Genomic DNA, 19,606 nt, shown 5'->3' with positions numbered 1-19,606 from the left:
ATTATTCTGTCTTCTTTTGAGAAGTTTCTGTTCATGTCCTTTGCCCATTTTTTGATTGGGTTGTTTGATTTTTTTCTTGCTGATTTTCCTGAGTTCTAAATAGATTCTAGTTATCATCCCTTTATCAGATGTATAGCTTGCAAAAATTTTCTCCCATTCTGTGGGTTGTCTGTTTGCTCTCTTGACAGTTTCTTTGGCTGTGCAGAAGCTTTTTAATTTCATTAGGTCTCATTTGTTTATTTTTGTTGCTGTTGTGATTAAACCACAATAAGATATCACTTAACTCCAGTGAAAATGGCCTTTATCAAAAAGTCCCCAAACAACAAATGCTGGTGTGGATGCATAGAGAGAGGAACACTCCTACACTGCTGGTGGGACTGCAAACTAGTTCAACCTCTGTGGAAAGCAATATGGAGATACCTCAAAGCGATACAAGTAGATCTACCATTTGATCCAGCAATTCCACTACTGGGCATCTACCCAAAAGATCAAAAGTCACTTTATGAAAGACACATGCACTCGAATGTTTATAGCAGCACAATTCACAATTGCAAAGCTATGGAAACAGCCCAAGTGCCCATCAATTCATGAATGGATTAATAAAATGTGGTATATGTATACCATGGAGTACTACTCAGCTTTAAGAAATAACAGTGATATAGCACCTCTTGTATATTCCTGGATAAAGCTGGAACCCATTCTACTAAGTGAAGTATCTCAAGAATGGAAAAACCAACACCACATGTACTCACCAGCAAATTGGTATTACAGATCAACACCTAAGTGGACATATAGGAGTAACATTTATCAGGTGTCGGGAGGGTGGGAGGGGGGAGGAAGGGACGGGTATATACAACCACAACGAGTAAGATGTGCAACGTTTAGGGGATGGACATGCTTAAAGCTCTTACTCGAGGGGGGAGGGGGGCATGGGCAATATAAGTAACCTTAACACTTGTACCTCCATAATACACTAAAATAAAAAAAATAAAAATAAAAAAAAATAAAGTCAGTACAATTCATGTAGCCAAAAATAAATAAAAAAAAAAAAAACCAGAGTGAATGTCCTCATTGGGATAAATGCATCCCTGGAAACACAAAAAAGAACTAATTAAGACTCTTGGAAATTAAAAAATATATATAGTTATAGAAAAAAAAACTGGATGAAAAAGCAGAATGGACACGTATGAAGAACAAATGGGAGAGCTAGGAAACTGAGCAAAGGAATTCCTGAAGAACTGCATACACAGGAACACAGAATGAAAAGAATGAGCCCGAAAAACCCACCTGGTCACATTCAAATGAAATAAAATCCAGAGAAAAGATACACTGTGTCCAAATGTTCACAGTAGTTATCTTTGACCAATAGGATTATAGTTAATGTTTATATTTATTACAGCTAATATTTCTATAACGAAAAGGTTTTCTTTTATAATGTAGAGAAACACACATACTCCTTGGTTTTTAGTCGAGCTTATGCTACATGGACAGTGCCATTGACTAGACCCTTCCAGCCACCGGACTAGGTGCTTGTAAGAAACTACGTGAACACGTCTCGTTGTGAAAAATTAGCTTAGTGCCACATGAGAGCAGAAACCAGGAGAAACGTGCTCACATGAAGCTCAATTGAGAAAAAGGTAGCAGGAGATTATAAAATTAATCATCAGCTTAGGCAGGGGTGCATTGAAATGTATACACCCATGGTGTAAGAGTAAAATTATATAACTTTTCCAGAGAGAGGTTATATATGGAACTTTATAAAACCTTTGGCCTGAAATGGATGTGAACAATATTTACCTACATGGATGTTTGTTACAGAGCAACACATAACACAGGGAAGTAGGGAACAATCCTGATAGCCAGCTAACGATAGAAACCTGCTTACATTATGTTTTCTCTGGATGATAGAACATTATGCCACCAAAAATGATGGTAAAATCCTATGTTAGGGTATAGGGAAACGTACATGTTATAGTAAGTAGAAATAGCAGGTTGAAAACAGTAAGCACCAGAGGCAGAGAAAAAAGGCAGGCAGGTCACCAAAGCAAGATGCAACTGTGGTTACGAATGCATAGTAGTGACATTCTTTTGCTTATCTGAAATAAACGTGTATCATTTCTGTTAAAAAAAAAAAAAAACCCTGATAGTTTAAAAATGAGAGTTGCTTGAAAAAGAAAGAAAAGTGCTTTACTCTGGCTCTGCCAACAAGGAAAATCAGCAGTGGCTGTTTGCTCCCTCTGCCCAATCAACCCTGAAGAAAACAGAATCTAAGAACTGAAAACAAGAGCCTTGAGAAACTCAGGAAGATGACAGCTGTTTTGAACGGGCACCGGGTGCAGGCAGTAGCCTGGGGTTGAAGGCAGAGAATGTCACCAGATACAGGAAAGCAAGGCAGGCTAAGCTTTATTCTTGCCCTTGACCACTGACACGTTGGCACAATGTTTATCCCTTTACTGACGAAATCGGTGGCAATCGCCCAGAGAACTAGTTTCAGAATCTACTGCAGGCAAACTGGGGGAAACTGCCAAGCCCTGCTGGAAGAGGAGCTGAAGACAACAGGTGTGGACTGGCCACACTCGAGCATTCACTGCTCCATTCTCCCCACTCCAAAGCCCCAGGAATGGTGCATTAAAATCAGGGGTGACTGCCTCCTTCCAACTCTGCTTCTCCCTGAGGGATCCAAGGCAAAGACCTGCCAGATGGCCACTTACCACAACCCCAGAGGGTGTCATTCTCATCACAATCTAAGTGAATAGAGTCACCTGGAGTTGCGCAATGAACAACTCATGCAGTCTTGATGGCAAGGCTGGTTGTCTGGTGGGGAGATAACAAACTAAGGTAAGTAACTGTGTTATTCTGGACCTGAGACACTCGCCTCTCGCTTCCTTGAGCTCCCTCTGCCTATCAAAGACGAGGATCTTGCCTTAAACATTTTCACATTAAGCAATGCCATACAGAATAGCCAAAACCCTCAGGGGAACCTAAAGTCAGGTCTAATCTAAAGAGAGCCTTGAGCTCCCTCACCCTAACCCCTCCTCAAAAGAAATCCTTTAAAATATACTGATAGAAGAAAAAAACATTAAAATGGTTAGACCAAGAACATAAGATAAGCATGATAAATATAGTAAAAGAAATAAAAAATTAGAAAAAAAAAGACTATATAAAATAAAATTCTACCAAAAAAAAAAAAAAAAAACCCAAGGGGAAATATTAGGTAAAAACAATTGTGAAATAAAGAACACAAGAGATAAGAAAAAGAATTATATGGACACAGAAGTTGAAATTAGTGAGGTGGAAGATAAGATTAAGGAGCTCTCCCAGGAAAAAGAGGAGGAGAATAAGAAACTCAAAATATAATTTAAGACACATGGAGGCTGGAAATAGAAGGGACAACAGCCAGATGACAGAGGTCCTGGGAGAAAAAAATTAAAATAGAGAGAAGGAAATATTTAATGATATAATGAGAAAATTTTCTCCAAACTTGAGACAATGGTTTAGAATTGAAAGGGAAATTTCAACCAATGTCATCAGAACAGATGAGGAAAAGCCTATTCTAGACACACTATAGTAAAATTCAAGAAAATCAAATACATAGAAAACACTCTGATAACTTTCAGAGCAAAAGAACATAACACCTTCAAAGAAGTAAGAACCAAACTGACATAAGACTGTTCTCAACAGCAATACTGACTGTAAGAAGACAAAGGGGTAATGTTTTTCACATACTGAAGACAAGAAATGTGAACCTAAAACTTTATGTATATTCAAATAACATTATGAAACTATAGGCACATTTCACTCATGGATACAGATGCAAAATCCTGAACAAAATATTAGCCATCTGAACCTAACAGGGCATAAGTGTACTAAAAACATTATGAAAACTAGCTGTGATACCAGATTTAATTAGATTTCCCATACAAAGAACTGCATTGAAAAACTTTTAGAGGAAATATTCTAATGAAATAAGAAAAAAATTCAGGAGATGCTGCAATACTATGAGTTAAAGGTGATGAAACATCTTGGTAAAGTTTGTTGTTGCATTCAAAGACAGAGTGTGCTTTTAAAAGAGAGGGACAGATAATTCATAATAATCTAGAAGTAAAATTTCAGAAAATATCAACAATAAGCGCAGAGGAGGGCTGCAGAAATCAGGGGGCAGAAGGATGTGCTAGAGTTCTTGTCTTAAGAAGTGGGGAGTATCATCCTAAAAACCAAAAAGGAGGAAGAATAAAGTATAACAAATTAAAAGATTATAGAAATAAACACAAATATCAATAATCACAATAAAGGTAAAAGGACTAAACTCGCTAGTTAAGAGACAGAGATTTTCAAATTTGAAAAGGGAAACAAAACTTAGCTGTTATAAGAAATATTTCTAAAGTATAGGAACACAGAAAGGTTTACAGTAAAAAGATGAAAACAGACACAGACATACTAAAACCAAAAGAAAGCTAATATAACTTAAGTAAAATAAAATACATAGATCTTAAGACCAAAGTATCAATAAATAGAAAGACCCAGTACATAATGATAAAAGGTTCAATTTATCAAAAAGATATAATTCTAAACACAAGCCTCAACACATTTTAAAGGACAAGTATCATATAGCTAACATTCTCTGATTGCCACACAATTAAGAGAGAATTTAATAATAAAACATAAGTTAAAAATCATCATATACTTGAAAATTAAAAATACTACTTATAGATATCTCACAGGTAAAAGAACCAAAATAAAAATTAACAAATACTGAAAGCTAAATTTTATGAAAACATTAGGCTAGGCTAGGAACAGAAATAATGAAAGAGAACACAAATATGCAGTGAAGAGATTCAACAAATCCAAAAGTTTGTTGAAGACTGGCAAAATAGATAAACTTCTAGCAAAATTTATTAAGAAAAAAGAGATAAGTAACAAATAAACCATATTAAGAATAAAAATGGTCAAAATTACAAGTAAAGCAGAGATTAAGAAAAAAAGAAAATATTTTTCTTCAACAACTTCCTTCTAACAAATTGGAAGTTAGAAATAATGACAAATTTCCTTTAAAAAATAAAAAATAAAAAGATCCACCAAAACTGACTCCAAAACAAGTATAGAATTTGAATAGAAAAAGTATTAGAGAAACTGAAGCAGCAGTTACAAATCTCCCTGCAAAGAAAATACCAGCCACATAAGAGTTTTACAGGCAAGATCTACCAAACTTTCAAAGATGTGATTATCACGGACTTACAAAAAGTCTCACAGATAATAGAATATGAGGGAACACACCGTCACTCATTCTTTGAGACATGATACCAAATCAGTTCAGTCAGTCATGAAAAAGGAAAATTACAGGCCCGTTTCACTCATGAATACAGACCAAAAAATATATATATATATATACATATATATATATATATATATTAGCTAATTCAACCTAACAGGGCATAAAACTATAATATACGATCATTAGGTTGATCTTATCCCAGGTTTAACATTAGAAAACCTATAAATATCATTCACAGTAACAGAGTAAAGAAGAAACCCATAGATCATCCTAATATAAAGTAGAAAAAGCATGCAATTATAAAAAGAAAAGAAACCTTAGTAAACTAGAAAGGGAGCTTCATTAACCGGACAAAAATTACTTGTGAAAAATACTTACAAGAAACATCATTCTAAATGGAGAAACATTAGGAGCATTCTCCTATTACCAGCTATTCAACGCTGCACACTGGAGGTCCTAGATTTTGTATTAAGAAAAGAGAATTAAAGGCATATAGATAGGAAAGAAAAAAACAGATAATATGGTTGGTAGCACAGAAAATTTAAAAGAATCTAAACAGACATACTATAGCATTGACAGGAGATGGCAGCCTGGCTGGGTAAAAAAGGAACCCAACAGCAACAAAAAACAAAACGTAATTCTTAAAAATGAGCATAAAGTTGAGTTCATCTGAGATGGTTAATATAAAGAGACTATAATAAAAAGACTGCTTGCAAATGTGTGGGCAGGATTAAGGGACAAAACATGGATAGCACAGCACTAAGATGAGCGAAATTGGGACTCCATGCCTAGGGCCAAGGAGACATGTGGAGAAAATTAAGTTAGGAGCCTGGGGAAGTCACCATGAAGGAGGGGCTGCTCCGTGAGAGTTTTAGTCTTTGAGGGAATTCAGCTACTGTCAAAAACCCAGCATAGAAGCAAACAGTGGGCAGGTAGACAAGGACCCTGAGCAGTGTGGTCCTGGTCAGCCACAGAGAGCACAAAGCAGGACAAAGGAGGTAGATGGCTCTTGGGGGGCAGGGAGGTTGTGAGCAAAAAAGATGTTAGTTTTCCCTGATTCAGTGAAATAAAAATCTCAATAGGATTTTCCATGGAATTTGATAAGCTGATTTTAAAATTTACACGGACAAGGCTTAGTACAGCTAAAACACTGTTGAAAAAGAATAAAATGGACTTGCTCTACCAGACGATTAACTTATTACAAATCTACAGTGATTAAGATGGTGTTACACGGGCACAGAGACAGACAGACTGACCAACTGAACAGAGTAGAACCTGAAACAGGTCAATGCCTACATGGCAGATTTAGGGAGAAAGTGGGGATCATTCAATACAAGGAACTAGCAGGAATGGCTACCCACGTGAAAAAAATTAAATTGGATTTCCCAAAATCATCACAGATGAACTAATGACTTAAACGCAAAACTTTAAATTTTTTAGTGGAAAACATCAGTAGTTGATCTGACCCTCAGTTAGGTGTTTCATTAACACGATATAAAAACCACTAACCATAAAAGAAGGAAACTGAAAAATGTAAGAACTGCTACTGAACAAAAGAATCATTACACAAGGTGTAGCTTGATTTTCAGACTGGGAGAAGGTATCTGCAACATGTGTAAACAAGTTTTACCAAACCTGTATGAAAGGACAAACAACCGAATAGAAAAATTGGCAAAAGACACGATCAGGTATTACACAGGGAAAGAAATATATATAGCTAATTAACATGTGCGGAGATGCCTGACCTCATTCTTAAACATGGAAATATAAATCAAGATCACATGGAATATAATTTTACACTTGTGCAACTGGCAAAAATCAAGAATGATAATACTGAATGCTGGGGAAGATGTTCAACAGGATCTCTTATATATGGCTGGTGAGCTGGGTAAATTGGCACAACCACTTTATAAAGTAATGCCAAATTGTTTTCCAAAGTTAAACATTCACCTATTTTATGATCCAGCAATTCCACCCCTAGAGAAATGGTATACCAAGATATGTTAATGAGAAGAGAATGTTCAAAGCAGCATTGTTTACTACAAAAAAGTGGAACCAACTCAAATGCCCACTAAAAGGAAAAAGTAGGGTCTAGTCACATAATGGAACAGTAGACCCCAGAGAGAAAAGAAAAGAACTCCAACTCTGGATAATATGTATTCATTTCACTAGAGTCAAAAAAAGCAAGCCCTGAAAGACTACACATCGCATGATACTTATAAGGTTCAAAACCATTACATTTACTTTTGTAAAAGCAAAGGAATGATAAACACAACATTTAGGAGTGTTTAACCTCAGGCTGGGAGGATGGGGTTAGGGAAGACCAAACAGGTGGTTAAAAGTTCTGGCCAGTGTTCTTACTCTTAAAAAAAATTAAAAAAACCAATGGGGTATTGGGTTTCCTTAGGAATTTTATAATATTACTAAAACATATAAGTAAATTAACATGAGTATAACTCATGAACGAAGGATTATGAATTAATCTAATTCTGTACAACTGGAGTCTATCAAAAAATAACACAAAGCAAAAAACTTAATCCTTTTCAAAATCTGTCAGTGGCTTTCTATTGCTTTAGGCTTCAGTGGGCTTTGAGCTCTGAGATCCAGCTGCTCTCTATAAGAAAGACAAGAAGGAGGGAAGGAAGGAAGGAAAGACAAGAGGAAAGAAACTAGGAACAAAACACAAGGAAGAGGCTATAACACTGAGGCTAAGCCAAGCTCGTCTGACAACTGACAATTCGTTCTTGAAGTTAGGATCCAAAACGAGGGTTCTGCAAACTCCTCCAAAACTATTACAGTACTTGTGTATTTCGTTTCTTTCCTCCTTCTTTTGAAAAATCCCTAACTCTTTCATTGTCCAACATGGCAGCTGCTGGCCACATGAGGCTATTTAAGCTGATTAAAATGTATAAAATTACAAATGCAGTTTCTCAGTCACATTAGCAGCAGATCAAGTGCTCAAAGCTATGTGTAGATAGTGACCACCATATAGTAGCAGACAACAGAGGTGTAGAATGCTTCCATCATCTTGGGAAGTTCTAATGGACAGCGCTACTTTAAACTCATGTCAGCTGAAAAGAAGGGGCAGAGTAACCTGTCCACATGCAAGGTAGGCTGGAGAAGCCCTGGAGAGGCAGGGGGTGGCAGAGGGCATCCCAATGACTGCAGACCGAGGGCACCAGAGAGCACTGAGGGGCCCAATCCTTCCCACGGGGATTTCTGCAGCAGCCCCAAGCCTCACAGAGCTTCAGGCAGGGACCTGAAACCACCCGTCTTTTCACTCCACCCTCAAAACTCTCACCTGGGAGGGTGGGCACGAGTGTTTGTGAACGTCCCAGGCCTTCCTTCCCTTCACCTCAGCCCTCCTTCCCCTACTAGCACCTCCACCCTCCAGGGCTGCTTTGCTCTGAGGAGCCTCTCTGCGGAGGATCAAAGAGGCTAGCCCGAGAGATGCCAAAGTGTTCGCAAGAGCAGCACACAAGAACTCATGGTAGTGTGGCTGCCACTCTTTCTGAAGTGCTAGGGAAGGGGTGGGGAGGAGAGGGGTACAGTCTTTCTCCCACCCACCCCTCCACCCCATTGGAGGCAGGCACCAGATCCTCAGAAGTGGTCCCTGCAGGCAGGTCCTTGTCCTGACCAGAACCTATTTGGCGATCACCCCTTGCCTATCCCATGCCATCAGCCAGGATCAATAATCAGGAAACATCACAGCAGCAAAGTGGCTCGTCCACAGATGAGGAAACTGAGGCCCTGGCGGGGAAGGAACCTGCACGAGTTCTCCTGGCCAGGAAGTGGCGGAATGGGACCAGGGCTGCCAACTTTCCTGGGTTCCACTCTTCCCACTGTGCCAGTCAGGGGCCTCGGTGGAGAGTTCTGAGTGCCCGTGTCTGTGCCCAGGCATCTGCCCCTCCCTGCCCAGTGAGTGATCCTCACCCGCTCTGCTCTCCCACGGGCCCTGGCACAAAGTGGAGCCTGTGCCAGCAGGTGGTGGTGGAGGGAGTAGTAGCCTGAATGAGGGGGCTGGGCCTGGCACGCAGCTGGGTTCAGGAGTTCGGCTCTTTCCTGGAAGCCAGCCTGCTTCTCAGCTCTCAGAACTGCCGCGAACAGGGGGTCAGCTTGCCTGTGCCAGCTTGTCCACCACAGGAATTGTGGCAGGATCCCAGTGACTGGGGTTGGAGGGAGCAGGCCATGGGGAAGGAGGGAGGAGAGGGTTGTCAGGGGACCCCGGGCCCCTCCCTGGGGCTCCCCCAGCATCTGAGCTCCCCCTGCTCAGCCCTTCCATATAGCGGGCCAATGCCACCCAGCAGCTGCTTCCTCCAGCAGACCTGCGGCTCATTCACCTTTGTGTCCCCAGCACAGAACGAGGCACATGAGCAGGTACGCCAGAGAACACTGACGAGCCAGTGAGTGAGGCCAACAGCTGCGGTTGGGAGATCCCATCCAGGGCAGCTGGGGGGTGGGGGCAGCAATGGAGAACATGGAACCTTACACTCCTCTGATCTTATCATCTAAAATTACAAGAGCAAAGCTCGCTCTCTTCCTGATCTTGGGGCTTGGATGCAGTGCACAGCAAGAGGCTGTGAGTGGGCATGGCTATGTTCCAGTCAAACTTTATTAATGGGCACTGAACTGAGAATTTCATACAGTTTCCACGTGGTAGAAAATGTTAATCTTCTTTGGATTTTTTTCCCCCTCATCATTTAGAAATACGAAAACCATTCTCGGCTTGCAAGTCAGACAAAAACAGGTGGTGGCTCAGATTTGGCCGGGGCTATCGATTGCCAACTTCTGGGAGCGAATGTCTGGGGTGTGTTTGGGGACACACTTTAGATAGGAGGGTTGAGGAAGTCCTCGCTGAGGAGATGACATGTTGGCAGAGGCCTGGGGGAGGGGCAGCAGGCAGTCCTGAGCTCCCAGCAAAGAGAACAACATGTGCAAAGGCCCGGGCCATGTGACTTCGGACAGGGGTGAGGCAGAGGACCAGGTGAGAGGCCAACAGGTCAGCAGGAGCCAGGTCACGTGGGCTCCCGGGGAGGACTTTGGTCTCAATATGACAGCCAGCCACTGGGGTCTGTTATTTACTAGCTTCCCCAATAACCTTTGCAAGTTATTCAACCTCTAAGGCTCATTTTCCCATCACAATGGTAATAATAACAGCACCTGCGTCAGAGGTGTTGCAGGACTCAGTGGGCACCATGCTCTAAATGAATGTCAGCTGCCAATCTCAACATTAACGATGGAGTCCCCGCTGGATGAGGCAGGAGCTGGGAAGAGGGGCGACAACTTTTGTCCAACTCACCCACGATGTCCACCACATCTGGCCGGATGAGCGGCTCTCCCCCCGTGAGCCGGATCTTGTTGACACCTTCCTTCACAAAGAGGCGGGCGAGGGTCAGGATCTCCTCTGTGGTCAGCAGGTCAGCCTTGGGGGTCAGAGGGACACCCTCCTCGGGCATGCAGTACTGACCTGCGGGAGGGACGGGACGTGGAGGTAGGCAATGGGCACGGCAGGCCCGTGGTGCCTGGCCAGCTCTCCCACTCCCCGGCAAGCCAAGTCTCCCCGAACCCCATCCAGACAACAAGGAAAGACCTCACCAAATCCCAGGCGGTACAAACTCTAGGCCAGCATCCATCTGGGTCTCACCTTTCTCATCTCCAAAGTGTCAACCCCCTGCCCCCATCTGGCTGTGACATCCCTAAGTGGGGGCTGAGGGCACAGGTCGAAGATGAGCTAGGCTGAGCGCAGAGCCTTGCCTGAGGCAGCGGGCCCCAAGGCTGACTCCCTTGCTGCTGGCAGGGCCTGGCGGGGGCCTGGGGCCATTCCTTCTGCACTGCGCATCCTCCTTCATTTCCTCCAGCCGAGGCGAACAGTCCCCGTTCTCTGCATGTGCCATGGGGTGAGGGCTGACTCCCTGGTCTGGTAAAAGCTGCCCTCCTTTGTGGCTACAAGCACCTACCCAGTACCTAGTTCAGGTCACCACCAGTCCCACTGTCTGGGTTGGAAAACTGAGGTGCTACGTGTTCAGGGTGAGGGAGCAGGTAGGGTAGGTGAGGTGCGCCGTGGCGGGGGAGGCGCCATCCTCTACCAGCACTTCCTGCAGCACAGTTTGGTTAAGGATTGGGTCAGGATCTGCCAGAGGTCATGAAGTCTAATTAGTGATCTGGGTCCAGAACTGGTGTTTTGCGATTAAAAAGAATGAGTAAGAATGTCAGTATGTATTACATGTAGCATGTTTTGTTTGGTTAAACATTTACTAAACACATTTGTATGTATTTATTGAGCCATGAAATAAATATATTTCCTATTGTGAGGTACAATGGAAAGAAGGAAGGAGGGAGAGGGGAGGGAGGAAGAGAAAGAAGGAGGTGGAGGTGAAGGGGGAAGGCAGGAGGGGAAGGGGGCAGGCAGAGAGGAGGACCAGAACTCTGGCAGCCTGCCAGCAGAGGGTACACCCCCAGAGTGCTCCCCACACAGGGTTATGAAATGAGTGCTCGGCCCGGCCTCAGCTGATTTGTCATGGAACTGGGGTGTCTCCATGGCTGGCAGTGTTGGCCAGGGCACTGCTATGTATTTCCCTTATTTATAATGTCTCCCTCCCACCTCCGACCCCCTGGATTTTGGGAACTACAGGGAAACAAGAGGAAGGGGCCCTGAAGAGTGAGAGGTCCAGGACCCAATCTCAATCCTAGATCCAATCGAGATTCTGTTCTCAAGTCTAATCCCAAGTAGAGCCCAGTTTCCACAATCATAAAACTCAACCTTGACCCCGATCTGGCCCCTGAAGCCCACCTAGCCTGGCAAGCAAGGAGCAGGCGGTGGGGAGGTTAGAAAGCGGAACGGGAGGACTGGGGAGAATTCTGGGCATGCCCAGATTTCAGAACCACTTCCGCAGAGGGATGGCGGCCCCGAGAGGGCCCAGGAAGGAACTCACATCTGAGGTTGCACCTCTCCGTGAGGGAGATCCGCAGGTAGCTGTGCTGCCGGCCGAAGCTGTCTGTGAGGAAGGCGGAGAAGGGGGCCGCGTGCTCCCGCAGGAACTGCCTGCGTCTGGACAGCTCCTGCAAGGCCAGGACAGGACAGGGATGGAGCTTGGGATGGGGGTGGGGCCACAAGGAGAACCACCTGGGGAGAACTGAGATAGCCCCCCATATGTCAACTGCCACTGCCTGCTTCCTCACACTGACATTTGTACAGCACTTCCAACCTCTCCACAATCCTTGGGCCACTGAGACTGTCCCTCTCATTTACAGGTTGAGAAACAGGCTTGAAGGAAGGACCCATCCCCTGGGCACTCGGCTGGGGTGTGGGATCTCTGGCTAGGCAGCAAGGTGGGGTGAAGGCCAAGGGGAACTCTTTATCCTTCTTTATTCAGTCCTTATACTTCACGCTACCCAGTGCCAGAGAGAAGGATTATGCACCCATTGTCTTGGCCGGGCCTACAACAGGAGGAGACTGCTGGCGGCTCTAAGCAAAGTCAAACTCCTCCTGGGGAGAAAAAGGAGGGAGCCAACCTCAGGCTCTTCCCACGCCTGAGTGTGATCTAGTCTTCCGATCTGCTCTGATCTGTCTTCCCTGCTCTCCCCCCAACCTGGAGAGCACGGCCCTGGATCCCCACAGATGTCGATGAGACAATTGTTCCAGGGAAGGAACATTTAAAAGCACATTCAAGTTTCCAAAGAATGTCCTCTGCTCAATTCCCACACCCACCCCATAAAGGGTAACTAAGGCTCTGATGGGGTCTAAGAACGCACCGTTGGCAGAACCAAGATTCAAATCCAGGACTTCTGATTTCAGGTTCTAAATTCTTTCCTCCGATTACATGGGGAGAGTCCAAGAAGGTAGGTAGGATGATGACTAGGGTGGGGAGAAGTCACCTCTCTAGAATGTTTAGGACGAAGACATCATGACTGTGGTGGTCATCCACGAGATCTACAGACAGGGCTCTGGACTGGGCCAGGTGTGACCTGGCATACTGAGAAAGTTCCTTAACTTCTCCAGGACTATTTTCCCAGTTGTCAAATAAGAACACAGTTAGGGGCTAAGGTTGTCTTGCTAGGAGTAAAGATGGGGGGTGGTGAGGATCAGAAGCTGGTAGGTTCTAGGATTATCCTGATCTTGTTAAGAAAGCAGAGGCTTTAGACCCTCCAGAGCTCCAAGGTAAACTGCATGTCTACACCGGGAGAAAGAAACGGTAGCTTCAACAAGTTCCTCAGCTCTGGCTGCACATTAGAACCATCTAAGGAACTTAAAAACTATTCCACTGAAGACCAAATGAATCCAGATCTCTGGGGCTATTGTGTTTTCAATCTCTGTGCTTCTAATCTGCAGCCAGGGTCAGGAGCTATTGATTAACTCAAAGATAGAAGGGACACGAGTTAGAGCGTGTGGGAGTGCTTTCATGATTTTCCTGAGTCCAAAAAACTTTCTTTACTCTATCCGCCCGAAACCAGTTTCCTACCCCCTCTGAGAAACCCTGCTCACATTCCCATGGGAAACATGTAGCAATCCCTTCTCTGAACTGCAGCCTGCTACACTCATAAACAGTCATTTCCTCCCTCCCTGTGGTGTGATGGAAAAAGCTCACACTCACCGGGCTGCCTCTCCACGGGTAGCCATGGGGGGCAAGGGATGCTCCAGAATCCAGAATCCCATCGGCCACCAGAGTCCAGATGAGACACCCTGGAATCCAGATTTAGAGCGGTGCTGCACCCTCCTTCCCATCAACAGCTATTTGCAGTTTAGTCATTTGTTAGTCACTCTGGGCTCTGCCTCTTCACTTGACAAGATGCCCCCCTCACCCTAACCCTAACATATTGGGGGGGGGGGCTAGGTGAGGGAGGAGCCAAAATAAACCCAGGAATTGGGAGCAGGTGAGAGGACCAAGGAGCATGACTCAGCAGAAATCTGAGAGCAAGCAGTGGGATGGAGCAATATGGAATTAAGCATTTTTGTTCTGGCCACGGAGGAGGGGCCAGCCAGATTTCACCTTTGAGAACTTCTGTAGCCTTATCTACAAATAGATTATTTCAGGCTGCACCACCGGTTCCCACTACAGCCTCCCAAACACACACACCCTCTCCCTGTCAGCTGCGCAAACTCATTACTGGGATACTAACAAACCTCATCCCTGCATTTTCTCTCTTCCGATACTGCATGTCCTACTTTCACTTTTACTCTTTTTCCCCCCTTTTAAGTCCCTGGAGGAAAAAAATATGAGCACTAGTCAAAGGAGCCCAGGATTCAGAAGAAATTAAAGGATACGATTGGGACTGTACAGAGGTAACAGAAAGCCCTAAACTGCTCATATTCCCAGGGCCCCCGCCTGGACCAGGCTGTTTCCTCTGCGTGAGAAGTCATCCTGCCTGACTCGGTATCCCCAGCGTCTACCACAGCATGTTGGTACCTAGTGTTGAACCACTGTATCTAATGGAAAGAGCAAGAAGGTGTACACAAACCCACTTACGCTGGGGTGATCGTTCATTTCCAGGCTGGTCTCTACTGTCAAAGTGGTTTAGCTGGGGGGGGGGCATTCTCAACCTCAGCACACATCAAAATCGCCTGAGTAGCTTCTCGGAGGGACTGATGACAGAGCATCACCCCAGAGATTCTGGCCCCACTGAGTGCCTCAGCTTTCCACTGTGCAGCCTGCGGATGTCGCAGGGTCGGGTGCTATTTTGATCCAGGGGTAGCTGTGGTTCTGAGCACGGGCTTTGGAGTAGAACCTGGTCTCCAACCCACAGGCTGTGGCCTGGTACCAGTCCATGGCCTGCTGGGAAACGGGCTGTGCATCACTGCCTGAGCCCTGCACTACCCTCCCCCGACCCATGACACCCCCACCACCCCCACACTGCCCACAGCCCACCCTCCATGGAAAAACTGTCTCAACTGGCCTCTGGTGTCAAAAAGGTTAGGGACCACTGCTCTAAAGCTTAGCTTCCTCCTCTCTACAGTGGGAATAATAATCCTACCAAACTCAATGGCGGCAGTTCCTGACACACAGTAGGTATTCATTAAGTGACCGTGGAGGAACACCACGGCGTGTGCCATGACTAGTTTTCCTACTCTGTGTCAACTTCCTGGCCTTGTAAGACTCTAGCCTTCCAACCCTACTAATGGCAATGGCCTGAGGCAGGGTTTCCAAGCTGCTGTCCCACCACCCAAAGCAGGACAAGCAGGGTCTGAGCTGTCCCAGGGCCACCAGTGCCAGTGCTATAAGCAGGCACTAGACAGCCTGCCATATGCTTCTGCTTATCTCTTGTCTACCCGCTGCAGACTGGGGTGAGGGGTGGGGGAGGGTGGTACAAAGAAGTCAGTTAAAGGGATACCCCACCCTCAAGCACCTCCCCCTGACAGTCACAACCATGGGCATCTGATTTGAATGGTAAAAGTTAGCCCCCAGGAAGGCAGGTCACTGGGTCTCCCCCCCCACCTCCCTACTGACCCACACACCACCACATGCCCTTGCCACCTGTACAAGCTGCTCACCCTGTCCTCGGACCCAGCCCAAGGCCCCCTTTCCACTGTCCTCACAGCCAGCTCCCGCTCACACCTCACTTCTCTCACACCCACACCCTGACACACAGACAGACAATGCCCACTGGCTTCCCATCCTGGCTCTCTAAGCACATCCCATCCCAAACCAGACAGCTAGAGCCCTGTGGGGAGGGTGTGGGGAGAGGGACCCTGCAGGAAAGGAAGGGGGTACAGGAGCTCCAGATGCCCCCACCCCTGCTCCTGCCAACTGGCAAGCTATGTAGATGAGCTGAACATATATTAACACATCTCCGGACTCATCTCCCCTCCCAGATTCTCTTAAAGACAGATTTCTGTGCCCTCCCCATCTTAGGATGAGCTGGCCCAACCTTCTGGTCTTAGAGACCTGAAGCAAGGGGAAGTGACAGCCCCAAGAGCCAGGTGAAATTGGAAGGGGAAAACATTGGACTCCCTGCCCAGTGCTGTCTACTATGCCATGTGACTGGCCACTATTTGGGGTTCAAACAGCCAAAAACACTTGCTGAGTCCAATGCCTGCACAACTTTGTGTTAAGCACCGTGGGGAAATAAAAGGCGGAGCAGCACCCAGCCCTCAGGAGCTCCCAGTCTGCTGAAGTTAACACTACTGGAGGTGGCCAGGGTGGAAGGTCTGTGATCAAACAGTTGGCAGAATGGCTGTCCTACATGTCCAAGTGGGAAGGGACTAACAGGACATGGCATGTGCCAATAGCAGCAAGGACAAAAATGTGCCAGGATTTGTTCTTAGTATATATGTTAACATTATGTTAATCATTTTAATCCCTATAAAACCCTATGAAGTAGACAGTATTACTCCCACTTGACAGATGAGAAAACTGAGGCACTAAGAGGTGAAGGGACTTGCTGAAGCTGGTACACCTAATAAGGGGTGGGGCTGGAACACACCCCAGCATTCTGCCCTAGATTCTATGTTCTCCCTGCTCTGTTACCCTTTCCCTTGCGGCATGAAGGGAAGGGTAAGAGTAGCCTCCATCCCTGGCCTCCCTGGTCCCTGGCCTCCCCATAGGGAGGAGGTGTGAGCACAAGCCTAAGAGCTGAGCTCCTGGCCCCCCCCTCCCCCCGCTTTCCGGCTCTGTAGACTTGAGGCAAGTTGGCTTTGATGAGCAGCCTCACCTGAAAATACAGGCTCTGCTCACCTCACATGGTTCATCGTGAGGACTAAATGAGACCACATATGAGGTCACTTAGCACACAGGTCCTCTCATGAAAGGTACAAAATAAACTGGGGGGTGGGCAGAGAAGAATTTTCCCTTTTCTTCAATTCTTTAAAGATCTCTCAGCCATCTTCGTTTTCCTATCTTTTCCTCAATAAAGTTCAGAGTTCAAAGATACTAAAAAAAAAAAAACCCTCACTTCTCAGCAAGGGACCCTGCTCATCTGAGGACCCCAGAGGAGCTTAGACTTGGGGAACACACATTAGGCAGAAGTCCTCCCTGTCATTGAGCAGCATGGGGGAGGCGCGGCAGTGATGTGATGAATCCCAGGACCTGAAGCCTAGTCCTGGGAGACAGGAAGAGAACCACCAGATAGGTCTGGAAATGAGGTTTCACCAAGTGAGAAGAGATGCTTTTCTCTCCAGACTACTCCCTAACCACACGAGCAAAAGAACAGGAACAAACTTAAAACTTTTTAAGGCTTGAAACACTCTGAGGGGCGCCGTCAGAGTCCGAGGGACCCTACCCCAACCCCTACGGAGATGCAGGCATGGGTGACCTGCAAGGGGCCAGGTCCTGCTCCGTCCTGCTCTAGAAGGAGGCCGGACTCTCCCCCAAGGTTAATAAAAAGGAGAGAGAGAGAGAGTCAGCAAAGGATGGGTTAGAGAACCCTGTGGCTACAAAGTGAGAGCTGACTCTGCTGGTGGCACCAAGGTGACACGTTTAGTCAGTCACGCTGGGAAGCAGGTGTCACAGGAACACTGGGTCACACACAGACACCCTCCTCCCGGGGGACAGGGAGGGAAAGATGTTCAGGGAAGAGGTGGGGTGCCAGGCAGGGCTGAGGGGTACTCATAAAACACTTCGCGGGACCCAAAGCGCCGGTCCCCAGGGATGCCCCCATTTCTGGCCAATGCTGCGACCTGGAAGGGGGCGGCAGGGCTGGGGGCAGGGAGAGTCGGAGCAGCCCCGCCCGCCGGGGAGGGGTGAGACTGAGCAGGGTAGCTGGAGCCCCTCACGGCACCCTCGTAGAGCGCCGGGGGTCCCGCCCAGAAGCGGCCCGCGGACGGGCCAGGTGCTTCCCGGGTACCCCGGCCAGGTGCAGATGCGGGCGGGAGGGGTGGGCTCACCTCCGCGGCAGCCTGAGAGGGCTCCCCGGGGCAGGGCTGCGACACCGGAGCCCCCGAGCTGCAGCTCCGGGCGATGGACCTCAGAACCCGCCGCAGCATCCGGGACAGCGGCCGCGCCGCCATGAGGCCAGCGCGCAGGGCCGAGGCTCGGCGGGTCGCCAGCTCCCGGAGCACACTAGCCCGGCGCTCGCCGGGTCGCCGCGCGGGACGGGGCGGGGCGGGGGCGGGGCCCGCGCGGCCAATCGGCGAGGGCGCCGCGCCGCGCGGCACTCTGGGAGCTGTAGTCCACTCCCTCAGTCCCGTTCCTCGGCAGGGGGTAAGCGTTCCAGGGCAAAGGGTAAACTCCAGGGGCAAGCCCGTTCTTCTTCCGGGCACCTCTGGCTGCTCTGGCCTGGGACTTGGGTCACGATGTGACTGGCACAAAGCGCAGTAAGCAGGGCAGGACTAGGGCTGGAAGAATGAGACACTGGCCCAGAATTTAAGAGGGATGCCAAGAAAACTCGGTTCACAAGATAAGGAATATTTTAATGCAGCATTTCAAAAAATGAAAATCAAGGTTAAAAAAAACTCATGAAACATCCACATTGTAAATAGAAACAAGATCAATCCTGCCCTTGCACGACTCACCTCGCTCACTTTGCCCTCGTCCAGACCGCAGTTGTAGGACAGTCAGTTCTGTCTTTCAGGATGCCCTTCTCCAAGTGTGATCCAAAAGGACATTATCAATCTTGGCTTCTCCACTCAAAAAAGGAGTATATATAGGGAGAAGTCACAGAATAAGTGTATATCATTTTTTGAGTGCTTCCTGCGCCCCAAGAACCAGGCTAAGCATCATTTAATACAACAATCCTGGAATGAAGAGAGTGTCCATTTTGCAACTGAGAACATTGAGGCTTACAGAGGCCAGGAGGTAATTAAAGTCACACAGCTCATAGGTGACAAAACTGGGTTTTAAACCCAGAACAACCTGATTCCTGCACTATACAAGATTCAATATGTGTTGGGAATGGTGGGGGTGTGCCTCTTTCTCTCCATGAAAAACAGAGTCCTCTAAGATTGTGGATGGTAAAACATGTAAAAAGAAAACAAAAATCTCAGTCCCTCTCACCCCAAATCCTTATACAAAAGGGAAGGTAAAGGCCTCGGGCATCTGTGAAGAACTGGCCTCACAGAGCATTCCTTAAGGAAATTCCTTACTGATCTCTCATAAGCAAGGGCACCCAATTGTAACTTTAGATTTGCAGGTTATGTCTAGCTCCTAACACTAAAGTCTCTTCTATTCCACACTAATAATGAATTACATGTTTATCTTCGCTTTGAAGAACAGAGACAAGACAGGATCACACATTCTTCCACCTACCCAGGGACATCTATATAACTGATGCTTCCTTCACTTCCTTTTTCTCTTCTAACATTTGCCATATCTTATGCAAAATGTAGATTTTCCTGGGTCTCACAAGTATAGTAACCATTTTGTCCCACTACCTCTGATCCCTGGCCTTTTTTTTTTTTCTGTT

The 19,606-nt window shown here is 46.4% G+C and overlaps 1 protein-coding gene across 2 annotated transcripts in view; it reads right to left on the bottom strand.

Annotated features, from left to right (window-relative positions):
* Positions 1-18,300, bottom strand: part of MOCS1 (molybdenum cofactor synthesis 1) — a 28,372-nt gene extending 10,072 nt beyond the window's left edge. For both annotated transcript variants that reach the window (XM_012778260.3, XM_012778283.3), the window contains exons 1-3: positions 18,090-18,300; positions 12,205-12,331; positions 10,572-10,739 (exon numbers count right to left, since the gene is read on the bottom strand). In XM_012778260.3, the coding sequence (XP_012633714.2) occupies positions 10,572-10,739; positions 12,205-12,331; positions 18,090-18,212 (418 nt within the window). In that variant the 5' untranslated portion in view covers positions 18,213-18,300. The remainder of the gene's footprint in view (positions 1-10,571; positions 10,740-12,204; positions 12,332-18,089) is intronic.
* Positions 18,301-19,606: the final 1,306 nt, after the last annotated feature.

Source organism: Microcebus murinus, chromosome 5 (genome assembly GCF_040939455.1).
Source record: "Microcebus murinus isolate Inina chromosome 5, M.murinus_Inina_mat1.0, whole genome shotgun sequence".
NCBI classification, from domain to species: Eukaryota; Metazoa; Chordata; class Mammalia; order Primates; family Cheirogaleidae; genus Microcebus; species Microcebus murinus.
This window is presented reverse-complemented; position numbering and strand designations above follow the sequence as displayed.